Here is a 22,959-nt window from a genome sequence, read left to right as displayed (position 1 = left end):
CTACATTGACAGATAAAGTCCCAATACTATTTGTCAAGTAGTTTATCCTTTTCACACGTTTGAACTACAACTTCTATCATATATTAAATTCTCATATATTTAAGCTCATGCTAGACTTCATTCTATTCTTTTTTCTTTTCAACTCTTCTACCAATGCAACTCTTTTCATTACTTTGATTGTAGAGTATATTTCAACAGTTTGCTATCATTAATCTTTTAAAATGTTTTCTTGGCCATTTAATTATTTAAATGAATTTTTATGTGTGTCAACTTTCATAACAAGTCTTGTTGGGATTTTGATTGGGTTTATATTAAGTTTATAGACTGACTTGGAAAGAATTGACATCTTTTATGACACTGCATTTTCGCATCCAGAAACACCACAGGCATTCTTCACTTTGTGTGGTACTGCAGGATTGTACAAATGGCCGTGCAAACTGAAACTCTGTAAAGTGATCTTAATAATCAATGGGAAGAATTGTGATTGTTTTGTGATCTTCAAGAACTTTCGGTCAAAACCTTAAAAAGTTTCACCATTGGCTATAGATATACAGGGAAATAAAATAGTAAAACTAATATTTACTGCTCTGTAACTTAAAACTTTAGAAACATTGAGAAAGTGTTTTTCTTTGTAAGAAACTTGTCAAGAGTAGCCTGAACAGTGCTTGCCTTCTTTTTTTTGTCATATTACTCATAATACAGAGCAAGGATCTTCTCTATGCTTTGGTGAGTTGCCACTATTTTTTCTATACCTCCATTTATGTTCTATTTGAATTTTACGGTCAGAATTTTTTTTTTTTCCATTTATGTATTGCAGCTTCATCCTTATTGGCCAATTTCCCTCTTTCAGTGATCATTTTTATAAAATGCCACGTGGGTTTACCACTGGTAGACAAGGAGCCAATCCAACTACACCCTTTGCTGTGTGTGCATAAGCTGAATAACAAATATACAGTGATCAGTCACTAACAGACTTTGAAAGAAGTGATGTGGTTGGTCACTAATCATGACATTCATCTTTTTTTATATAGTAATTTGTGCACTGGAACGCTAACAGCAAAGTTTGTACTTTACCCAATTGCTCACAGTTCTAATACCATGGTAGCAAATGTTGGGGAACTAGTGTTACTTAACTAATTGTGGAACTTGTGCATATTGGAGGTATGCAAGACAAGGGCTGTCTTCACCTGTTACCTAACATTTTCTTTTATGTCCTATAATAAAGATGTATAGTTTTCTTCATATAGGCTTTAAAGATTTCTTGTATCCATTCTCAGACATAGTGTAATTTTTGTTGATATTCTGAATGAGATCACCTTTTGTACTACATTTTCTCAATGGGCATCATTGGTACACAGGACAGTTTTTGGTTTCTATAGTTTATCTTGGATCTAGCCATGTTGTTGAACTCCTATTTTTACAGCTTTCAGTGGATTGTTTTAGTCTTCTTTGTTTTTAACTAGACATTCACATCATCTGAGAACTGAAGATACTTTTTGTTCATCTGCAAATGACTGAAAGTTGACTAACATTGTCTTAACCACACAGAGGTTTGTTTGAGTCACATAAAGGGAAGTGCACAACCCAAGCATTTAGGGCTGCTGCAGCAACTTAGCAATGCCCTGAGGGGCCCAGACTTTCCTTTCCATTCCCCCATCTCCTTAAGGCATTGAGTTGGTCCTCTGCTTGTTGCCTCATGGTCACTAAATAAGTGATGGCCTCCAAGCTGTGATCCTCAGTCCAGTCAGGATGGAGGAGGAAGGGAATGGGGAAGAAGGGAGGATGCCTGTAACAGGGAAACAAAAATCCTTCCTAGAAATCCCCAACAGTGTTTTACTTACATATCATTTCTATTTTTGTATTTCATTGGCAAAGACTGGGCCACATGACTATTTCTGGCTGCAAAGGGAGTCTAGGAAACTATTTTTAGCCAGGTATGTTGCCATTCCAACTAGATCTTCTGGTAATTAAGAAGAAAGGGAAATTGGATACTAGGGCGATGAAAACAGTGTCTTTTCATTGCATTCTGTGATTATGAGACTACAGGTTTTCCATATCTTCTTGCATCTAATTTGTTAATAATTCATGTTTCTTTAAAAAAATTTTTTTTAACATGTTTATTTATTTTTGAGAGACAGAGAGAGACAGAGCATGAGCAGGGGAGGGACAGAGAGAGAGGGAGACACAGAACCCAAAGCAGGCTCCAGGCTCCGAGCTGTCAGCACAAAGCCTGATGCGGGGCTTGAACCCACAAACTGTGAGATCATGACTTGAGCTGAAGTTGGACGCTCAACTGACTGAACCACCCAGGTGCCCCAATATTTCATGTTTCTTAGAAAAATTAATCTAATTCATCAAGATGCTTAATTTCGTTGACATATGTACTATTTATTGCCTTATAATATTTAATTTCTTCCATATCTGTAATTTCATCCCTGTGCTTTGTTTCTAAGCTTCTTAATGTATGTTCTCAATCTTTTATCTTTGATTAAATTTGCTGAACCTTAGTCTTTCATGTTGGTCTGAAATTTTCAGGTCATCTGTTACTTTTTTTTGGTCTTCTGTTTCATTAATTTTTATTTTTCTCTTTATAACTGACACATTTCTAATTTCTTTACATTTATTTTTTATTCTTTTGGCTTTCTTGGTTTAGAACTTCATTTATTTTTTACCTTGTTTTCTAATACATGAAATTAAGACTATAAAATTTCTGGTGAGTCTTGCATTGGCTATTCTCATGGTCATTAATTTCTAAGTAATCTGAATTTTTGTAGATTTTACATTGATTTTATTTTTAATTTAAGGGGTCTATGGAACCAAATGGGTTGGCTTTTTTGTTTTTGTTTTGGCTATTCTTTTGTAGTTATTTGTTTTATTTTACTTTGTGGCCAGAGACTATGACATACATTATACCAATTTGGGAGAAATTTGATTTTTTTTCTATGTGTACTAATACATAGAAAAAATATAACTATTTCATGCATATTTGATAAGAATGTGTATTCTCTAAGTTAATGTAAATACTGTGTATTTTATTGGATCAAAATTTTCATTCGTGCTACTCATTCTTACTTACTTTCAATCTAATTTACCTATTGGATTTCTGAGAAAGATGTGTTACAAGTCTGCAAGTTATTAGGAACCCCAAGAAAGTCCAGTCTTAGAGTCCAATCCCACACTTTTGTGAATTTTATTTCCAGGAGTTATACCAGGTTCTCACAGTGAAGATCTGAGAAAAATCCCCTGATGTTTCCAGCAGGGAAAGAGGGAAAGTACCCATTTTGAAATATGCCAGAGCATTCTGTTCTTCTTAACAAGCCCAGCCCTCATGCAAAACTATTTTACCTGAGCCTAACCTACTGAGATTTTTATCACAGCCTCACTAACCAGGAGAAAGGGAAATGGCCAACTCCAGCCTTCTTTAGCCTTCCATGCGGGGGAAGGGAAATACCCAATTTAACCCCCTCCAACCATCTTGTCCCACCTAAGGGGGAAAAAACTGAGAAGCATTTGTGAAGTGCACAGCCCAGTGCCCAGTGTCACAGGCTAACTAAAAGACTGAGATCTAATCACAGGACTTTAGAATGCTTCCCCTTCCCCATACATGACCACCACATTAGTAAAGTCGTATTAACTACTATGCCTTTTACCCAACATATCATGTCCAGCTTTCACATAAAAATCACAAGGCATACTAAAAGGCAAAAAGCAATTTGAAGAGACAAAGCAAGCATCAGAGCCACCGTCAGATATGGCAGGAATGTTGGAATTCTCAGACCAGGATTTAAAAATAACCATGATTACTATGCTAAGGCCTCTAATGGAAAAAGTAGATAACATGCAAAAATAGATGGATAATGTAAATAGAAAGATGGAAAATCTAAGAGAGAGTAAAAAAGAAATGCTAGAGATGAAAACCATTGTAATATAAATGAGGAATGCCTTTGACGGGGTCATTAGTAGACTGGACACAGCTGAAGAAAGAATCTCTGAGCTTGAGGATGTCAATAGAAACTTCTAAAATTGAAAAGCAAAGAGGAAAAAGACTGAAAACAAAATAAAACAAAATGTCCAAGAACTATGGGACAACTACAAAAGGTATATTATACACATATACACACACTGGGAAGAAAGGAAGAGAAGTAATGACTGAGAATTTTCCCAAATTAATGTCAGACACCAAACCACAGATCCAGGAAGCTCAGAGAATACCAAGTAGGATAAACACCCCCAAAACAACACCATTAGCACCCAGGAATATCATATTCAAACTCTAGAAAATCAAAGATAAAGAAGAAATCCCAGAAGTTGTCAGAAGAATAAAACATCTTATATGTGGGGAACAAAGATAAAATTATATCCGACTTTTCAGAAACCATGCAAGTAATAAGAAAATGGAGTGAAATATTTAAAGTGTTTACAGAAAAAAAACCCACCAACCTAGACAGAATTCTGTAGCCTACAAAATTATCCTAAGTTGGTTAAGCGTCCAACTTCGGCTCAGGTTATGATCTCACCGTTTGTGAGTTCGAGCCCCATGTCAGGCTCTGTGCTGACAGCTCAGAGCCTGGAGCCTGCTTGGGATTCTGTGTGTGTCTCTCTCTCTCTGCCCCTCCCCTGCTCGCATGTGCTCTCTCTCTCTCTCTCTCAAAAATAAACGTTAAAAATTTTTTTAAATTTATTTTTTATTTATTTTATTTTTTTAATTTACATCCAAGTTAGTTAGCATATGGTACAACAATGATTTCAGGGGTAGATTCCTTAATGCCCCTTACCCATTTAGCCCACCCCCCCTCCCACAACCCCTCCGGTAACCCTCTGTTTGAAAAAAAATTTTTTTTAAGTGAAGGAAAAATACTTTATTAAAAAAGAGAAAAAGAAAAAGAAAAGAAATTTGTCACCAGCAGAACTGCCTTGCAAGAAATGCTTAAAGAAGTTCTTCAGAGAGATGGAAAATGATATGTTGGACACTCATATATACATAAAGAAAGAACATTAGAGAAGGAATAAGTGAAGATGAAAGAAAGTTTTATTTTTCTTATTCTTAATTGATGTAATAGCAGTTTGTTAAAAACAACATTAGCAACAATGCATTAGATGATTATGGCTTATGTGTAAGTGAAATGAGTAATAGTAATGACAAAAAAAAACAGGAGGGAGGAATAAAATATATTTTGTTATAAAGTACTTGCATTGCCCATGAAGCAGTGCAGTGTTATTTGAAAGTGGATTTGGGGGCACCTGGGTGGTTCAGTTGGTTAAGCATCTGACTCTTGGTTTTGATTCAGGTCATAATCTCAGTTTTGTGGGTTTGAGCCCCATGTTGGGCTGACAGCATGGAGTCTGCTGAGAATTTTCTCTCCCTTTCTCTCTCTGCCCCTTCCCTGCTCACACTGGCTGTGTCTCTCAAAAATAAATAAATAAACTTAAAAAAAAGAAAGTGGATTTGGATTACTTGTAAATGTATATTACAAACTCTAGAGCAACCACTAACAAAGTAAAAAAAAAAGTATAATTGATGTAATAAAAAAGAGAAAATCAAAGGAAAGAAAATGGAATCATATAAATATCCCACTAAAATCGCAAAAGGCAGAAAAAGTGGAAGATAAAAAGAAAGAACAAGGGCAACTAGTAGAAAACAGTAACAAATATGGTAGATAATAATCCAACTATATGAATAATCACTTTAAACATCAATGGTCTAAATGGACCAATTAAAAGACAGAGATTACCAGAGTGGGTAAAAAATCAAGACCCAACTATATGCTGGTTACAAGAAACTCTATTTATTTACTTTATTTATTTATTTATTTATTTATTTATATTTTTTACTTTTTTTTTACACTTATTTATTTTTGAGAGACAGAGTGAGAGAGAGTGTGAGCAGGGGAGGAACAGACGAGAAGGAGATACAGAATCCAAAGCAGGCTACAGGCTCCAAGCAAGCATTGAGCACAAGCCTGAGGCTGCGCTCGAACCCATGAACCGTGAGATCATGACCTGAGCTGAAGCTGGACGCTCAACTGATTGAGCCATTCAGGCACCCCCAAACCCACTTTAAGTACAATTACATATATAGATTAAAAGGATGGAAAAAGATACATCATGCTAACAAAAACAAAAGAAAGCTGGATTAGCTATATTAATTTCAGAGCAGACAACCAAGCAAGGAAAAGTATCAGGGATAAATAAGGGCATTACAGAATGATAAAAGGGCTTATTCTTCAAGAAGACATAACAATCTTTAATGTGTATGTGCCTAACAACAGAGAGTCAAAACACATGAGGCAAAAACTAATAGAAAAGAAAAATAGATGAATCCACTATTATAGCTGGAGACTTCACAACATGTATAATACCAGAAATGGACAGATCCAGCAGGCAGAAAATTAGTAAGGACACAGATGAACTGAGCACCATCAATCAACTGGATATAATTAACATCTATTGGCTATTGTATCTGATAACAGCAGAATACACATTCTTCTCAAGTTTACATGGAACATTCACCAAGACAGACCATATTTTGAGCTGTAAAACACACCTTAACAAATTTGAAAGAATATAAATCATACCATGTCTGCTCTCAGATTATGATGGAATTAAGTATAAATCAATAACAGAAAAATACCTGGGAAATCTCCAAAAACTTGGAGATTAAACAAAATACTTTTATTTATTTATTTAAAAAATTTTCCAGTGTTTATTCATTTTTGAGAGAGCGAGCAAGCGAGCGTGAGTGAGGGATAGGCAGAAAGAGACAGGGAGACAGAATCCAAAGCAGGCTTCAGGCTTTGAGCTGTCAGGACAGAGCCTGACGTGGGGCTTGAATCCATGAACCACGAGATCATGACCTGAGCTGAGGTTGGATGCTCAACCAACTGAGCCACCCAGGTGCCCCTAAACAACATACTTTTAAGTAACACATAAGTCAAAGAAGGAATCTCAAGAGAAATGAAAAAATATTTAATGGAAATGAAAATACAACTTATCAAAATTTGTGGGATGTAGTGCTTAAAGAAAGATTTATAGCATTGAATGCATACAGTAGAAAAGAATAATCTAAATCAATAATCTGATCTTCCTACTTGGAAGGTTAGAAAAAGAAGAGTAAATTAAGTCCAAAATAAGCAGAAGTAAAGAAATGAAAAAGCAGAAATCAATGAAACTGAAAACCAGAAATCAGTAGAGAAAATCAGTAAAACCAAAACCACATGATATATCGACAGATGCAGAAACAAGCATTTGACAAAATTCAACAGCCATTCATGATAAACAATGTGAACAAACTAGGAGTAGAGGGGAATTTTCTCAACTTTCTAACGAACATCTACAAAAACCCTACAGCTAACACTTTAATGGTAAGAAACTAGAAGCTTTCCTACTAAGGTCAGGAACAAGGTAAGGATGTTGCCTCTCACCACTGATTTTAAACATCATACTGGAAGTCCTAGATAATTCAATAAGACAAGAAAAGGAAATAGAAGGTATACAGACTGGGAAGGAAGAAAATACAGTCATGTTTCTATGTAGAAAATTAAAAAACAATTGATAAGAAAAAAAGATCCTAGAACTAATTAGCAATTATAGTAAGGTTGCCAGATTCAAGGTTATATGCAAACGTCAAGTGCAATTGCATTCCTATAGACTAGCAACGAACAACTAAAATCCAAAATTAAAAATACCATTTCCATTAGCACCCCCAAAATGAAATACTTAGGTAAAAGTCTAACAAAATATGTATTAGATCTATGTGAGGAAAACTACAAAACCCTAATGAAAGAAAGCAAAGAAGAACTAAATAAATGGAGCAATATTCCACATTCCTGGGTAGGAAGACTCTATTGTCAAGATGCCAGTTCTTCACAACTTGATCTATAGATTCATAGCAATCCCCATCAAAATCCCAGTGAGCTATTTTATAGATATTGACAAACTGATTCTTAAGTTTATATGGAGAGGCAAAAGATCTAGAATAGCCAACACAATATTAAGGAACAAAACTGGGTGACTATCTGACTTCAAGACTTATTATAAAGCTATACTAATCAACACCTTGTGGTATTGGCAAAAGAACAAACAGATTAGGGAAACAGAATAGAGAGCCCAGAAATAAGACCACAGAAATACAGTTAACTGATCTTTGACAGAGGAGCAAAGGCAATACAATGGAGAAAAGACCGTCTTTTTACAAATGGTTGTAGAACAACTGGATATCACATGTGAAAGCAAAATCTAGACACGAACCTTACATCTTTCACAAAAATTAAGTCAAAATGGATCACAGACCTAAAAATAAAATGCAAAACTATAAAATTCCTAGAATATGACATAGGAGAAAATTTAGGGGACCTTGGGTTTAGCAATGACTTTTTAGATAAAACATCAATGGCATGATCCATGAAAGAACTGATAAGATAGACTTCATTAAAATTAAAAACTTCTGCTCTGTGAAAGATAGTGTCAAGAGAAGAAGACAAGTCAGAGATTGTGAGAAAACATTTGCACAAGACACATTTGATAAAGAACTGTATATAAACATAGATATAATTACATATAATTCTTTATATGTAACATATAAAGAATTCTTAAAACTGAACATAAAAAAATGAACCAGATTAAAAAATGGGCAACAGATCTGAACAGACACCACACCAAAGAAGATACACAGATGGCAAACGAGCATATGAAAATGTGCTCAATATCATATGTCATTAGGGAATTGCAAATTAAAACAATAATGAACTACTACACCCCTATTAGAATGGCCCAAATCCAGAACACGGATGACACCAAATGCTGGTGAGGATGTAGAGCACAAGAAATCTCATACATTGCTGGTGGGAATGCAAAATGGTACAGCCACCTTGGAAGACAATTTGACAGTTTCTTGCAAAACTAAACAGACTTTTACCATGCAATTCATCACACAGTAGCTTGACTCATGATTGTCAAAACTTGGTAGCCATGAAGATGCCCTTCAGTTGGTGAATGTATAGATAAACTGTGGTACATCCAGGCAATGGAATATTATTCAGCGCTAAAAAGAAATGGGCTATCAAGCCATGAAAAGACATGGAATTATATACATATTACTACATGAAATAAGCTAACTGAAAAGGCTATGCACTATGTGATTCCAACTTTACGACATTCTGGAAAAGGCAAAACAATGGAGACAGATCTTTTTAAGATCAGTGGTGGCCAGGGGCTTTGGGGGAGAGGATGATAAATAGGAGGATTATAGGGTATTTTCAGGACAGCAAAACTATTCTGTATGGTACTGTAAAGGTGGATACATGTCATCTGTGAAAACCCATAGATGGTGTTGACACTAAGAGTGAACCCTAAGGTAAACTGTGGACTCTGCGTGATAATGATGTGTCAATGAAATTCATCAATTGTAATACATGTAGCACTCTGTTGCAGAATGTTAAAAGTGCAGGAGGGCAGGGGCCATAAGGGAATTCCCTCTACTTTCTGCTCAATTTTGCTGTGAACCTAAAACTGCTTTAAAAATTTAAGTCATTGAAAAAATTTTAAAAACTCAATAGATAGCTTACACACAGATTAGATTGTGCTAAACAGAGACTATATATAACTTGACACCCAACTTCTCAACAGCAACAGTGGAAGCTAGAAGATAGGGGGACAATCTTTTCAAAGAACTCACTGTTGTCTAGTATTTACTAAGTATTTACTGCCAACAGGTTATTTTGTATCCAGTGAAGCCATCTTTCAAGAATGAGGGTGTAATGAAGATATTCTAGGGAAAAAAAAAACAAACCCTGAGATGGAACTCAAATATTGGACAATAATTGTGTGTGTCTGTGTGTCTCAAATTTAAGTGTTCTCAAGTCTTGTATTGTCCTGGTTAAAGTTGTTTAGACTTATATTGAGTATGATGCTGTCACTTATAGGCAGCCACTGAAAAAACAGAGTGTACAGCTTTCTAATAAGATTAAAAAACAGAGTAAGAGAAAAATCCTTAATTACATGAAAAGATAGAAAGAAAAAAAACAGAAAAATCCAAATAGAAATTACAAAATAAGATATTAAAAACAATTGCAAATATATCATTACAATAAGAGTTAAAAAAATAAATTTTCCAGCTAAAAGACAATATTTGCTGGACTCCATACAAACACAACAAAATCCCCTTATATGCCATTTACAAGTGGCAAAGCTAGAACATAATGATGTCAAAAGTTTGAGAGTAAATGAACCGAAAGATTTTTTCAGGCAAGTAACTGAAAAGAGATGGTGTAGGTGTGTGAATATAACAAGCAGAAAACAATACATACAGATATAGCATTCAATTCATAATTCACAAAATATACAAATAAATTTTGTTTACACTTTATAATAAAGTGTCAGAATATAAAAGCAGAATTTACTGTAACAATTAAAAGCTATTGACAAATCCACCTTCGTCAAAGGGAATTTAAAACATTCTTCCAAGTAATTGTATCAAGCGGACTAGATATTAGGCTGTGGAAGACTTGAGCCACATGCTTATTAGCAAGCTTGTTCTAAGCAACATGTACTTAAACATAGATGGGGTCATTTATAAAAACTGACAGTGTATTAAGTTGTAAAAAAAGTCTTACACTTCAAAGGTTCAGTTATCAGTGTGTGATAATTTCACTATCATACCAGCCATTGTTTCTATGACTAAATAAAATACCTAAAACACGTAGTAGAAGCTTAAATGTTCATTTCCCCTTTGAGACCTTCTGAGAGCAGGAGATTCTGTCTCCTGGCAGGTTAAATCTTGTTTCTTGTAAACCTGATCAAACCTGTGTTTTGTTTTATTTTGCTTTGCAGGTATTCTAGTCTTTGTCCTATTGGCAATATTATGCAAGAAATTCTATAGCTATAAATTATGATAAAGAATTACTGTTTTTTGTTTTTGTTTTTTAGAGAGAAAGTGTGTGCATGCACACAAGTGGGGGAGGGGGAGGGGGAGAAGGAGAGAGAGAATCTCATGCAGGCTCCGCACCCAGCACAGAGCCTGACATGGGGCTGGATCCCATGACTGTGAGATCATGACCTGAGCCAATATCAAGAGTGGGACACTTACCGGGCTCCTTGGTGGCTCTGTAGGTTAAGCGTCCAACACTTGGTTTGGCTCTTGGTCATAATCCTTGCTTGGGACTCTCTCTCACTCTCTCTGCCCCTCCCCTGCTCATGCTCTCTAAAAAGAAATAAACTTAAAAAAAAAAGAGTGGGACACTTCACTGACTGAGCCACCCAGGCACCCCTAGAATTACTGTCTTAATTCCATAGTTCTTCTCCTGCTGTCTCCACCCCAATGTTGGTACTTCCCTCACATCTAAATTTGTGGCTAAGCTTTTCATAAACAGGGAACAAATCTGGTGCATTTTTGAGGCTGACCTAGGTAGACTCATGTATAAGTAGTGTTTGTGAAGATTCTTCTGCAAGACACCAGAGATTCTGTTCCATTTGAGTGAAAACTGCACAGAGCTCCTGATTTGGTGCCTGGGCCTCTTGAAAGCAAACTTCTACTCTGAGATGAGGCAAAAGAAGCCCTGATTTCTAAGATTCCTGACTGAAAAGACCTTAACACTGGATCCTTTTTTGGATACTCATAGAGTGGAGATCAAAGTGGGCCCACCACACAGGCAAACAAGGAATGGAGCGACACAATGCATTGAGTAAAACTATCAATATTTTGCCCACAAAATCAGTTAATTCTCTTCAATAGCTTTCCTAAAATACATACATACATATGTGTGTATGTGTGTGTGTGTGTGTGTATGTATTATCAGATGCTAAAATTCACAAACATTTTAATGTTTGAATTTTCATAGTTCTTCTCTGTAAAGGAAAGGTACAGTACGGATAGAAGTTAGGAGACCCAGGCTATGACTCAGCCCTGGGCTCTAGGTTAAGCATATTGTCAGGCCCGACTGTCTTCTGCCTTCAGAACTGAAAAGTGGAGTGACAACACAAAGAGAATGATGGTGTTTGTAAAGAGAGTGACAATAAGGCAAGCGTGTGGACAGGGGCAGAAATGAGCAGAAGGGTGAACTATGAGCTTCCAGGGACCAGTCCCAGGCCCCGCCTTACAGTCTATGTACACAGGGAGCCTTGGGTACCTGCATTCTGCTCTGAGTTCTGTAATCAAGTCCTACTTTCTGCTTAAGATTGCTCCAGTGGTTTTGTTATATACAGTCAGAATCCTGCTTAATGTAGTGGGTCGTTTCCAGGGTCCCTTCATCTTGGTGATTCTGTGGCTGTGAGATGGAGAGTCCTTGTTTCCTGCTCTAGACATGGTGGGGGAGGGATGCTATCAAGGTTTTTATACTCTGAAATAAAGTAAGCAAGGGGTTATTATTTTTTTGATTGGAGAGGCACTGAATTCTAAATTATCCTCCTCAAATCCCAATGAATTTCTTCCTCTGCAAACTAGGCGGTAATTTTGATCAAGGTAAGTTAAGATCCAGATCTTTTTTTTTTTTTTTTGATGTTTATTTTTGAGAAACAGAGTGCAACCAGGGGATGGGCAGTGAGAGACAAAGACACAGAATCCGAAGCAGGCTCCAGGCTCTGAGTTGTCAGCACAGAGCCTGACGTGGGGCTCAAACTCATGAACCACAAGATCATGACCTGAGCTGAAGTCAGATGCCTAACTGACTGAGCCATCCAGGTGCCCCAGATCCAGATAATTCTAATGAAGGATCTTTTGTTCTGAACATCACAGGATTTGTTCATTAATCTATGTAAGGTTGAAGCAACTGGACAATTCTGTGTGGCCACATTGTTTTACCTGTGAGCTCAGAATCAGTTTCTAAGAAAATTATGCCATTAACACCTTTCTTGTATTGTCTCAGAGATCTGCATAATGACCAGGCTTTCCCCAGGTCATTTCCCCAGATGTTTTTGCAGCATCTGATATCAAAAGATCATCATAAAACAAAAACAAACAGAAAAGAGTACAGTGCATGAGGATTTATTTTTTTTATTTTTATTAAAATTTTTTTTTAAAGTTTATTTACTTTTGAGAGACAGAACATGAGTAGGGGAGGAGCAGAGACGGAGGGAACCACAGAAGCTGAAGCAGGCCCCAGGCTCTGAGCTGACAGCACAGAGCCCCACGTGGGGCTTGGACTCAGGAACCATGAGATCATGACCTGAGCCAAAGTCGGATGCTTAACTGACTGAGCCACCCAGGCACCCCGAGGAGAGATTTAATGTAAATCATTTATCTTCAATTTTAGGGACATGCTTGGGAAAAATGTAGAGCACTTTATCAGTTTTAATTATTAAATATTTTTGTTTTAAAATCTGAATTTGCATTTTTGTTTTAAATGTCAGTTTAGAGCTTACTTTTCCACCCAAATGCTAAAACACAAGATTAATCATCTTCCAGGGCACCTGGGTGGCTCAGTTGGTTAAGTGTCCAATTCTTGATTTTAGGCTCAGTTCTCTTGATCTCACAAGTTAGGTTCCACACTGAGAGTACAGAGCCTGCTTGGGATTCTCTCACTCCTTCTCTGCCTCTCCTCCCACACTCCCTCTCAAAATAAATAAAAATAAAACTTAAAAAAAGATTAATCATCTTCCTTAAGTAGAAAGTAACATTATTATTTATTTTATACCCACTTTAAGAAGATTTTGAGGGGCGCCTGGGTGGCTCAGTCGGTTGAGCATCCGACTTTGGCTCAGGTCATGATCTCACAGTTCGTGGGTTCAAGCCCCCAATCAGGCTCTGTGCTGACCGCTTGCCTGGAGCCTGCTTCAGATTCTGTGTCTCCTTCTCTCTCTGCCCCTCCCCAGCTCAAGCTTTGTCTCACTCTTTTTCTCAAAAATAAATAAATGTAAAAAAAAAAATTAAAAAAAAAAGATTTTGAGATGTGGGGAATAAGGAATCCTTGTGCACTGTTGGTGAGAAGGTAAACTGGTGCAGCCACTGTGGAAAACAGTATGGCGTTTCCTCAAACAAAAACAGAAACACCATATGATCCAGCAATTCCTTTAATGGCTATTTATAAAAAAAAAAAAAAAAGAAAAGAAAACACTATTTCTAAAAGATATGTTTATTGCAGTATATGTTTATTGCAGTATTATTTACAATAGCTAAGATATGGAAGTAACTTAAGTGGCCACTGATAGATGAATGGATAAAGATGTGCTGTATACACAAAATGGAATATTACTCAACTATAAAAAAAGAATGAGGGGGCACCTGGGTAGCTCAGTCAGTTGAGCATCCAACTTCAGCTCAGGTCATGATCTCATGGTTTATTTGAGCCCTCTGTCGGGCTCTCTGCTGTCAGCTTGTCAGTGCAGAGCCCGCTTCAGTTCCTCCAACCCCCTCTCTCTGCCTACACCTGCTTGCATGCTCCCTCAAATCAATAAGTATTAAAAAAAAAAGAATGAAATCTTGCCATTTGCAGCAACATGGATAGATCTAGAAGATATTATGCTAAGTGAATAAGTCAGAGAAAGACAAATACCATGTCATTTCACTCATGTGAAATCTAAAAAAGATGAATAAACAAATAAAAAGCAGAGACAGACCCTTAAATATGGAGGAAAAACGGATGGTTGCCAGAGGAGAAGAGGATGTGGGACTGGGCAAAATGGGTGAAGGGGAATGAATGGGAGATACAGGCTTCCAGCTATGGAATGAATAAGTCACAGGAATAAAAGGCACAATATAAGGAATATAATCAACGATACTGTAATAACTTATGGTGAGCATAGCATAACATAGAGTTGTTGAATCACAATGCTGTACACCTGAAACTAATGTAACGTTGTGTGTTAATTATACTTCAGTTAAAAAAAAAGATTTTGAGGTGTTCCACAGTTAAAAAGAAAAATAAAACAGAATATGGAAATAAAATGAAGAAAATCTAAAAGAACTCCCAGAAAATGATTTGAAAGAGAAGAGATATAGGGTAACAGGAACTCAAGATAAATTGGCTATTAAAATTGAGCATCGGGACACCTGGGTGGCTCAGTAGGTTGAGCATCAGACTTCGACTCAGGTCATGATCTCGCAGCTTGTGAGTTCGAGCCCCGTGTATGGCTCTGTGCTGATGGCTCAGAGCCTGGAACCTGCTTCAGATTCTGTCTCCCTCTCTCTCTGTCCCTCTGCTGCTCATGCTCTGTCTTTCTTTCAAAAGTAAACATTAAAAAAAAACTTAAAAAAATTGAGCATCAGATTTACTGGGGAGAAAACATTCCAGGTTAAAGAATATAAATGATTGCCTTTTCCTGTCCCTAAATCTTAATCTATAGGATACTCATAGCAGTGTAATAACAGAGAATCTCCAAACTCTAAATATGTATTTTTTTCATTACTATGCTATTTGACCATTGGAAAACCCTAACCCAAACAGTGTATGTCCAGGACTCCCGGCAATCAGGACATGAGTCTCAAAGAAACCGAATTCATTCTGCCTCCTGTTTGTTTCCTCATTCGATTTTTCAGAAAATTCTGAAGGTCATGGAGGTGGAGATGGAAAACATACCAAAAATTAACAAGATGTTAGAATTCAAAGCTATAAAGGTCACGTATATATAATGTGGTATTGATAGCACACTAGATTTACACACTGATATTTCTAGAAATACCATCCTCAAGGAAGACTTTTAAATTTTATTAATTTGATGCTTCTGAACACAATAAAATAAACATAAAACATTCCAGTTAATTTGTAAAGGAAAACGAATTCAGGGAGGTGGAAACACATAGGAAAGGTATGTACATTTAGGCAGATACTCTTGCTTCCGTTATAGGTTAATGATTATGAACATATTTGCGCTGCAGTGAGACGTTTTACACCATTTCTAGTCTGAATGCGTCAATATTTTATCTAAAATGAATAAGGTGTCATGAAGATAAAGTAGCAAAAATGTACTTGAGTTAGAAATGATTATACCCATCACACAAACATATTTATCTGTTTCCCTTAGGACATGTTGCCTCTTTTCTTTTGCAAAGCTTTCATGAGATCGGACATGAAATCTTGCTCTCCGCTCCCTACTCCACCAGGTGGTCCTGGATTCTCTTTCCTCTTCGGGGGAGCGGGAGGTCTTTTGCTGGCAACGGGAGGCGGCTTCGGAGAGTTGAGTGCAGGTGGGGGCGGGGGCGGGGGCGGTAATGATAACCCAGCATCCCCTGCAAACGACGGCGGTGGGGGAGGCACGAAGTCCGGGGGCCCTTCGTTAAAATCGGGGGGCGGCGGAGGGAGCTCCTCGTCGTCCTCCAGGGGCGGTGGCGGCGGGGGTGGTGGCAGAGAGTCGTCGGGCGGCGGCGCAGGGAAGCCGCTGCTCATGCCCTTGGCCCTGGGGGTTGTCGCTGGGCTGCCGCAGATGTCTGAAGACCTTCGCACGGGAGGGGGCGGTGGCAGGCTGGACTTTGGAAGGTGATGGGCTCTGGGTGTTCCTGGGTCGTGGTTACCAAGAGCTGGCTTCTTGTCCTTCAACAGAGCAACCACAGCATATTTCCATTGAAAGGTGAGGTCTTGCTGATTTGGGCAGTGTCTGCTTCCCGAGGGGCGGGGGGACCTCCACTCCTCAGGCCAATTCTACAAGTTGTTCATGAGCTAGCTCATGTTTGCTGTGAGTAAGGAGAATGACTCCAAATGGCCTCTAACATTATTACCAATAATAACGTTATTTAATGCTAGCCTACCATGTCTTCTTTGATAAATCGAAGACTTAGTCCTATTCAATGAGGTGTTTATTAGATTAGAGATGTATCTCCTCCCAACCAACCACCTTATAGGGGACTAATCCATGTCTTTAAAAGAGCTTTAGTGATAAGGAGTTTAGCTCCTTGTGTGGTTACTTCAGTCTTTACCTACCCTAAGCTCAGCCTAAGGAAACTCAAAATGGAAGCAAAATGGCTCTCCTGGAATTCCCACTCATGCCCTGGTTCCCAAGACAAGCCACTAGGGTCCTAGGCATATGCAGCCATACCATTTTTCTTGGTCTGAGTTGAGCAGGTTGTGAAGCTCAATTGTCAGAAGCAGGTGTCTGTGAAATTATTTTCCTTTTGTACCATACCTCCAGTGGCAGAGAGCTGATTAGGAAGCTTCCCGAAACTGTCCCCAAATCTCCTGGCTTAGATGTCCTCCTCTTATAGAACAAAGATGATGTACTTTAGGCTACAGGTAACCTTTGTACAAATCTGAGCACAAAAAAGACTCTCCTATGAAAGAACTGCCTGCCTTTTCTTGCATCAGTGGTTGCTGGCATGCTGAGAACAAAGAAACCTTTGCCCATGACTGTGGGCTACCAGGGAGAAACCACTTATATGCTTCACTCCCTCTGACCTAACAGCTTCAAGGGAGGTGGTGGGTGGACCAAGAATCCACACATCTGGTCCATAGTCTTAGATTTACCTTTTGTGAACTGTGTGAAAGTTGGCTGGCTGATCAGGTATAAATCAAGCATCATAATCTTTACTATTTCTGTCTCAAGGTTACGTTCATATTAAATGAGCTAAAGGTGTGGCTGGGTTCTGCAGAGTAAGATTACACTGCACGTGCTGCTGGGCAGAAACCACAACACCGAACTTGGCCAAAGGCTAACAGAGGCGCAGTCCTTCTGCCAACGGTGGAAATCGATGATAGTAAATTACGTTTATATAATGCAACTTCCCCAGGGATTCCAGGCAGCTTAGCTGAATCCCTCTGTGTCAGTGATAATTATCATTGCAATTTACAATTTATCAGGCTTTCACTTTCTTTTTTTTTTCTTTAACAACCTCTTACCACTGACGATTAAATTTAGAAGTTTTTTTTTTTTCCTAACAAAGTGCCTTATGATTGAGTTTTCTATTTTATTTGGTTTATTTGCTTAGCACGATAAACTAATTAGCTAGTGATGTAATTTAAAAAAATTTCTCAACAGGCAGTTTGGGAACTGATGTTCACACAAGGTGAAGTGATTTCTATTTTGGGGTCCTTTTGTTGCTTTCAGCATTTTAGAGTGTTTCTCTTTGGTAGGCATTACAGGAGCCACGGAAATAATAATCACTGAAAGCACAGTGTATGATGTCAGACTTGAGAAGCTAATAATACTAGAGTAATATAACTTTTAACGGTCTACAATGGTTTTCAAAAATTGTAAGAAATTCAATAAATACAGGATTTAATTGCTCCCACCACTGACTGATGGACAAAATCAAAGGGGAGAATGAAGTGAAAAATTACAGAAGGCACAATTATTTAAGGTTGTTTTGAATCACACATGGAAAATATTCAACAGAATAGTAAGTTGAGATGTTACCAATTAGGCTAGTAACTAGATTACAACTTTCAGCTATAATTTTTAGATAAATTTAAATGAATCTTCATTAATCTCCTTTACTGAAAAAAAAATTATGGAGAATGCTATGTCAATTTGGCTAGTATTTTAAAATGTGTTTTCTTCTCCATCACCCTGAGGATGTATGCAGAACATTAACAGAAAAATATAAAATGCACATTTTATAACAGAACCCTTTTAGCAGTCTTCTAATCTGGTTTCGGGGATTTTCACATTTAATATAGGGCTTCTGACTAACTGGTTGCTCTAATTTATTCAGGAAAAAAAAAAATCCCAAGGGTTTAAAACTCAGGTGCCACTTTCAGAATGCTAAAACCACTTGCCTAAATCAAGAAAAGCCCTTCAGTCAAAATCAATGGAGCTAAATTAAAAATATTTACCAAGCCTTAGCATTAAAAAAAAAAAAATTCTTACATTTTTCTGAAGTAATGTGGTAACAGTCGGCTTTAACTTTCCATTCTAGCCTGTATAACTTTAAGATTAAAAAACCCACACAATTACCTAAATGAAATTATAGTGACTTCTTAGTAGTTGGAACTAGATTTTCTCTTTTCGGAGGAGCAGTTATTGGACACTGCTAATGGTTTAGAATACGGGCTTACTGGAGACAGTCTGAGAATGACGTCCAGTCACTCTCTGGTCTTACCTTAGTAGTTTCTGCCTGCTTCTGGGCTTCTTCAAGAACAGCATTTACAGAATGTGCAGCCTGGGGAATCTGCCCATTGGCCTGGGTGGTGCCTGCTTTAGGTCCTGGAGGGGAGAATAAAGACAAGAAAAGTAGGCAAGGCATATTCAGCATTCTTGTGAGTTCATCTAAAAATATAGTTTATATTTCCAAAGCAAAAGACAAGGAATTCTAGGTATACAGGCCTTACAGAAAGTCTGAGGTTCTATGGCAACACTTCATGAGATTCAGCAAGGTTCAGGAAGGTGAATGCTTTATGTAGGCTATGACATCTCGATTAACTAGGGGCCTAGAGAATGATATGTTCTGTTTTCAAAAGCCTTTTGACAACTGGAGAATAACTTTGAAAAACTTTTTAAAAATTCCAGTTGCTGAAGATTTTTCTGAACCCTATGTTTCAGGGTGCCTGGGTGGCTCAGTCAGTTAAGCATCCTTCTTGGTTTCAGCTCAGGTCATGATCTCATGTTTCATGGGATTGAGCCCCACGTCAGGCTCTGTGCTGCCAGCATGGATCCTGCTTGGGATTCTCTCTCTCCCTCTCTTTCTGCCCCCCACCCTTATGCATGCACTTTCTCTCTCTCTCAAAAATAATAAACACTTGAAACGTATGTTTCTAGTTTCATACCATGCTGTGTATAGGAACAACTTTTAAACATTATTCTCAACAAAAAAGTAGGATGGGCACAAAAATAGAAGACACAGGGGATTGAGTAAAATGTGCAGACCCCTGAGATACCCTGGAATAGGTTTTTTTCCCAGCAAGTCATGATAAGCACTTATTTTATTTTCTTCCCTTTTAATTTACCCTTTGGCACAAAAGTGAGGCTAACTGAGGTTTTGCAGTTTTGAGGGAATCTGATAGATTTCATTGGATGTATGTGGATCTCTCTGGGTCCTTAGAGAACATCCTGGAGAGGACGGCCATGCCTCCACACACAAAAGACATTTCTCCAATGACCAAACTGCCACCCAGCCCACGACATGAGCTCTTGCCACTGAGTGAACTCAGAGGTTCCTTTAGCTATGCCCACTGCCTGCTATTCTGTCAAATATTTATGAGATGGCCATTTGCTTGCTTCTTTAAATATTTTTCCAGTAGTTTGAGAAACCCATTCATCTACATAACAACTCAGAGAAGGCTATTAAGGACATGACATTGGGAAGAGGGGAATGTTTGATGAGGAAGAGGATATTAACAGGGCCTAAAGTATCTCTCTGCAAATTATTAAGTACCAAATGAAAAATCTGCACAGGAGAGATATCGGACATTAACCAAGTGGTCAAAATGAATGTTTCCAATGAGGGGCAAACAGATGTCATATGTGTCTGACTGTGATAACCTGAGGACATGCGGCCCTCATGCAGTATTCTCACCAAAAATGCACTGTCTGAAATGAATCATAAGGAAACATCAGACACATCCAAATCGAGGGAATATGGATGTGATTTAGATAAAAATATCCTATCAATATTGAATACTAAATTTCCTGGATTTTGTAACTGTACTATGGTTCGTAAGAGAACAGCCTTGATTTTTAGGAGTCACAAAGGGAAGACTTAGGGGCAAAGGTGTGTGATAGATTCAATCTACTCTCAAGTGGTTCAGAAAAAAAAATGTCTTTGGATAACATAGGGAGAAGCGGGAGTGGGGAGAGAGAAATGATAAAGCAAATATGGCAAACACTCAATACTGGAGATCTGGGTAAAGGGTACATGAAGGCTTTATGTACTATTCTTGCAACTTTTCTGTGTTTGAGATGATTTCAGAATGAAAAAAGGTATTCGTGTCCGTTTATGCAGTTGAAATATTAGAACAGGCTAGAATTGCTTTCTCTCCTGTCAGTGTTTTAATGATAAAATCCATGTCCCTTGTTCAGCAAGGACAGCCACCTCGTTGTTCTGAGTGGAGCTGTTGGAACGTACATGATGTGCCATGTAAATGTGCATTTCTCTCACTCTAAGGCTTATTAAACGTCTCTGATTAGTCACAGCTTTGTTCTGGAGGTCAGGAAGCAACAGGCCTAAACATCTTTAAGCTTTAGAATGTTTCTATTTAAGACTTTTTGTAAGACTTTGTGCACCGTACCATCGTGCCTAGGAGATTTAAACATCTGAGATTCCAAAGTGCTCTATCTTCTCATTTCCTTTGGGCTATTTATTCTCTTTCTCCTCCTTCGTCTTATACATATTCAAATCCTTTCTTTATCTATAAACACCTTTGCGTTTGTGCAAGCAGAGACTAAATCTGAATACTAAAGACCATTGGGGGAAATTCTTTTGAAGGGCAAAAATTATATTTTCTTTTTGCTTCTTTTGTCCAAACACATACACAGGCTGATTTCCCAGCAACATAGTGTGTATTTTTATGTAAGTAGGATGACCTGGTCTTTGTCGGTGAGAACAAACAGATAATAATAATAATCCTAAATGTTCCAAGCTGCTGTCTTCCTATTTACCAGGAAATCCAGACTTTCCCATGGGCTCTCTGCCCCATCCTGGGACAACTGATGTGTGCCCACATATCCCATATATTCTGCAGGTGCCACTGACTGGGATCTAGGTTGTTCTGTCACTGTGTTAACAGTCCCAGCTGTCAAGTGGCAATACAGCCTCTCCCACTGTCTCTCTAGGAGTCCCTGGAGGAATTATGGGTGGGAAGTTTATTAAACAAGTATGAGCCCATGAACCATGAGATCATGACCTGAGCTGAAGTCAGACACCCAACTGACTCAGCCATCCAGGCGCCCCCCACCTCCCTCGTTCTTAACCCATGTGGTTTGTGAAAGGCTGACCCTACCACTTGATCTGGCAAATCAGAAGACAGCATGCTCCTGGGTACAGTGAGACTGTTAGGGACAGGCACGAAACAGAGCCGTCCCAGAATTTTTTCAGAGATGGGGGCATCCTCTTTGTACTACGATTTCTGGCTGTGTGAGAAATGTCAGCCTGGAGAGTCAGTGACAGTCCTTGACATCTCAGGGGGACAGTGCCTAAAGAAACAGTATCTTGACGACATCACTTACATCCCTGGATCCTTCTATACCTGAAAGCAGCCTACCCACAGACCTCCTAGTTTTGTGCATTAATAAATTTCTCCCCATCACTCTTTGTTGCTTAAACCAGACAGAGTTAGACTGCCATGCCATGTGTCAATTGCCATGTGAAGGGTCTGGACTAAAAATAGTTGCTAAAGTCATAAAGTGATTTAATAAGTACTAAAAAAAACCCTCTATGGCTCTTCTCTAATAGGAAAATAAAAGCTGCCATTCATCAAGAACGAATTACTTGTTAAGCACTTTGGATACAGAACGTCTCCATGTTTTTCAGTTGGGAAATCATAGCAGAAACACTTCATGATTTCTTTCAGTATCTAGGAGAACAGGTACTAAACTAATAATCACAAAGATTATTAATTATGACTGGCTTATAAAGGACAATTCATTGTAGACCCAAGGATAGGAAGGAATTAGCTACATGAAAGAAAAAAACCATCACAAACAGAGGTAATAACATCTATGAATTCCCTAAGAAAAGATGGTGCTTGAGCCTTTGAAGAACTAGGAAGAACAACTGGCCCATGTGACAGGAACAGGAAGACACGGGTGGAGAAAGAGGCAGGAGAGCTGGGCAAGGCTCATATTATACAGGCTTAGTTGGCCTTGCTAAGGATTTGGGACTTTATCTAAGAGCAGTGGGAAGCTTCTGAAGGGCTACCCACAGGGGAGAACTCATATTTACATTTAAAAAGGTGAGTCAAGGAGAGAGAAAAGTCTGCAAATGCAGGGAGTTGAGTTGGAGCACCGCCAGAGGAGGCCAAGTGAAAGATCATGGAAGTTGGGTGGGATTTGATGACAATGGAGATGAACAGATCTGGACAGATTTGACCAATATTTAGAGGGTAGAATCAATAGGAATTGGAGGTGATTGGATTTGGGCATGAGTGAGCTTTTCTTCCATGAGTC

General features: G+C 38.2%; 1 protein-coding gene across 2 annotated transcripts in view; it reads right to left on the bottom strand.

Moving 5' to 3' along the window:
- Positions 1-15,613: 15,613 nt before the first annotated feature.
- APBB1IP (amyloid beta precursor protein binding family B member 1 interacting protein) overlaps positions 15,614-22,959 on the bottom strand; it is a 95,399-nt gene continuing 88,053 nt past the window's right edge. For both annotated transcript variants that reach the window (XM_027073676.2, XM_053225412.1), the window contains exons 13-14: positions 18,959-19,062; positions 15,614-16,457 (exon numbers count right to left, since the gene is read on the bottom strand). In XM_027073676.2, coding sequence (XP_026929477.1) covers positions 15,948-16,457; positions 18,959-19,062 — 614 coding nt within the window. In that variant the 3' untranslated portion in view covers positions 15,614-15,947. The remainder of the gene's footprint in view (positions 16,458-18,958; positions 19,063-22,959) is intronic.

The sequence above is a fragment of the Acinonyx jubatus genome, chromosome B4 (genome assembly GCF_027475565.1).
Source record: "Acinonyx jubatus isolate Ajub_Pintada_27869175 chromosome B4, VMU_Ajub_asm_v1.0, whole genome shotgun sequence".
Taxonomy (NCBI): domain Eukaryota; kingdom Metazoa; phylum Chordata; class Mammalia; order Carnivora; family Felidae; genus Acinonyx; species Acinonyx jubatus.
The sequence above is the reverse complement of the archived record's forward strand: the minus strand, read 5'-3'. Positions and strand labels throughout refer to the sequence as shown.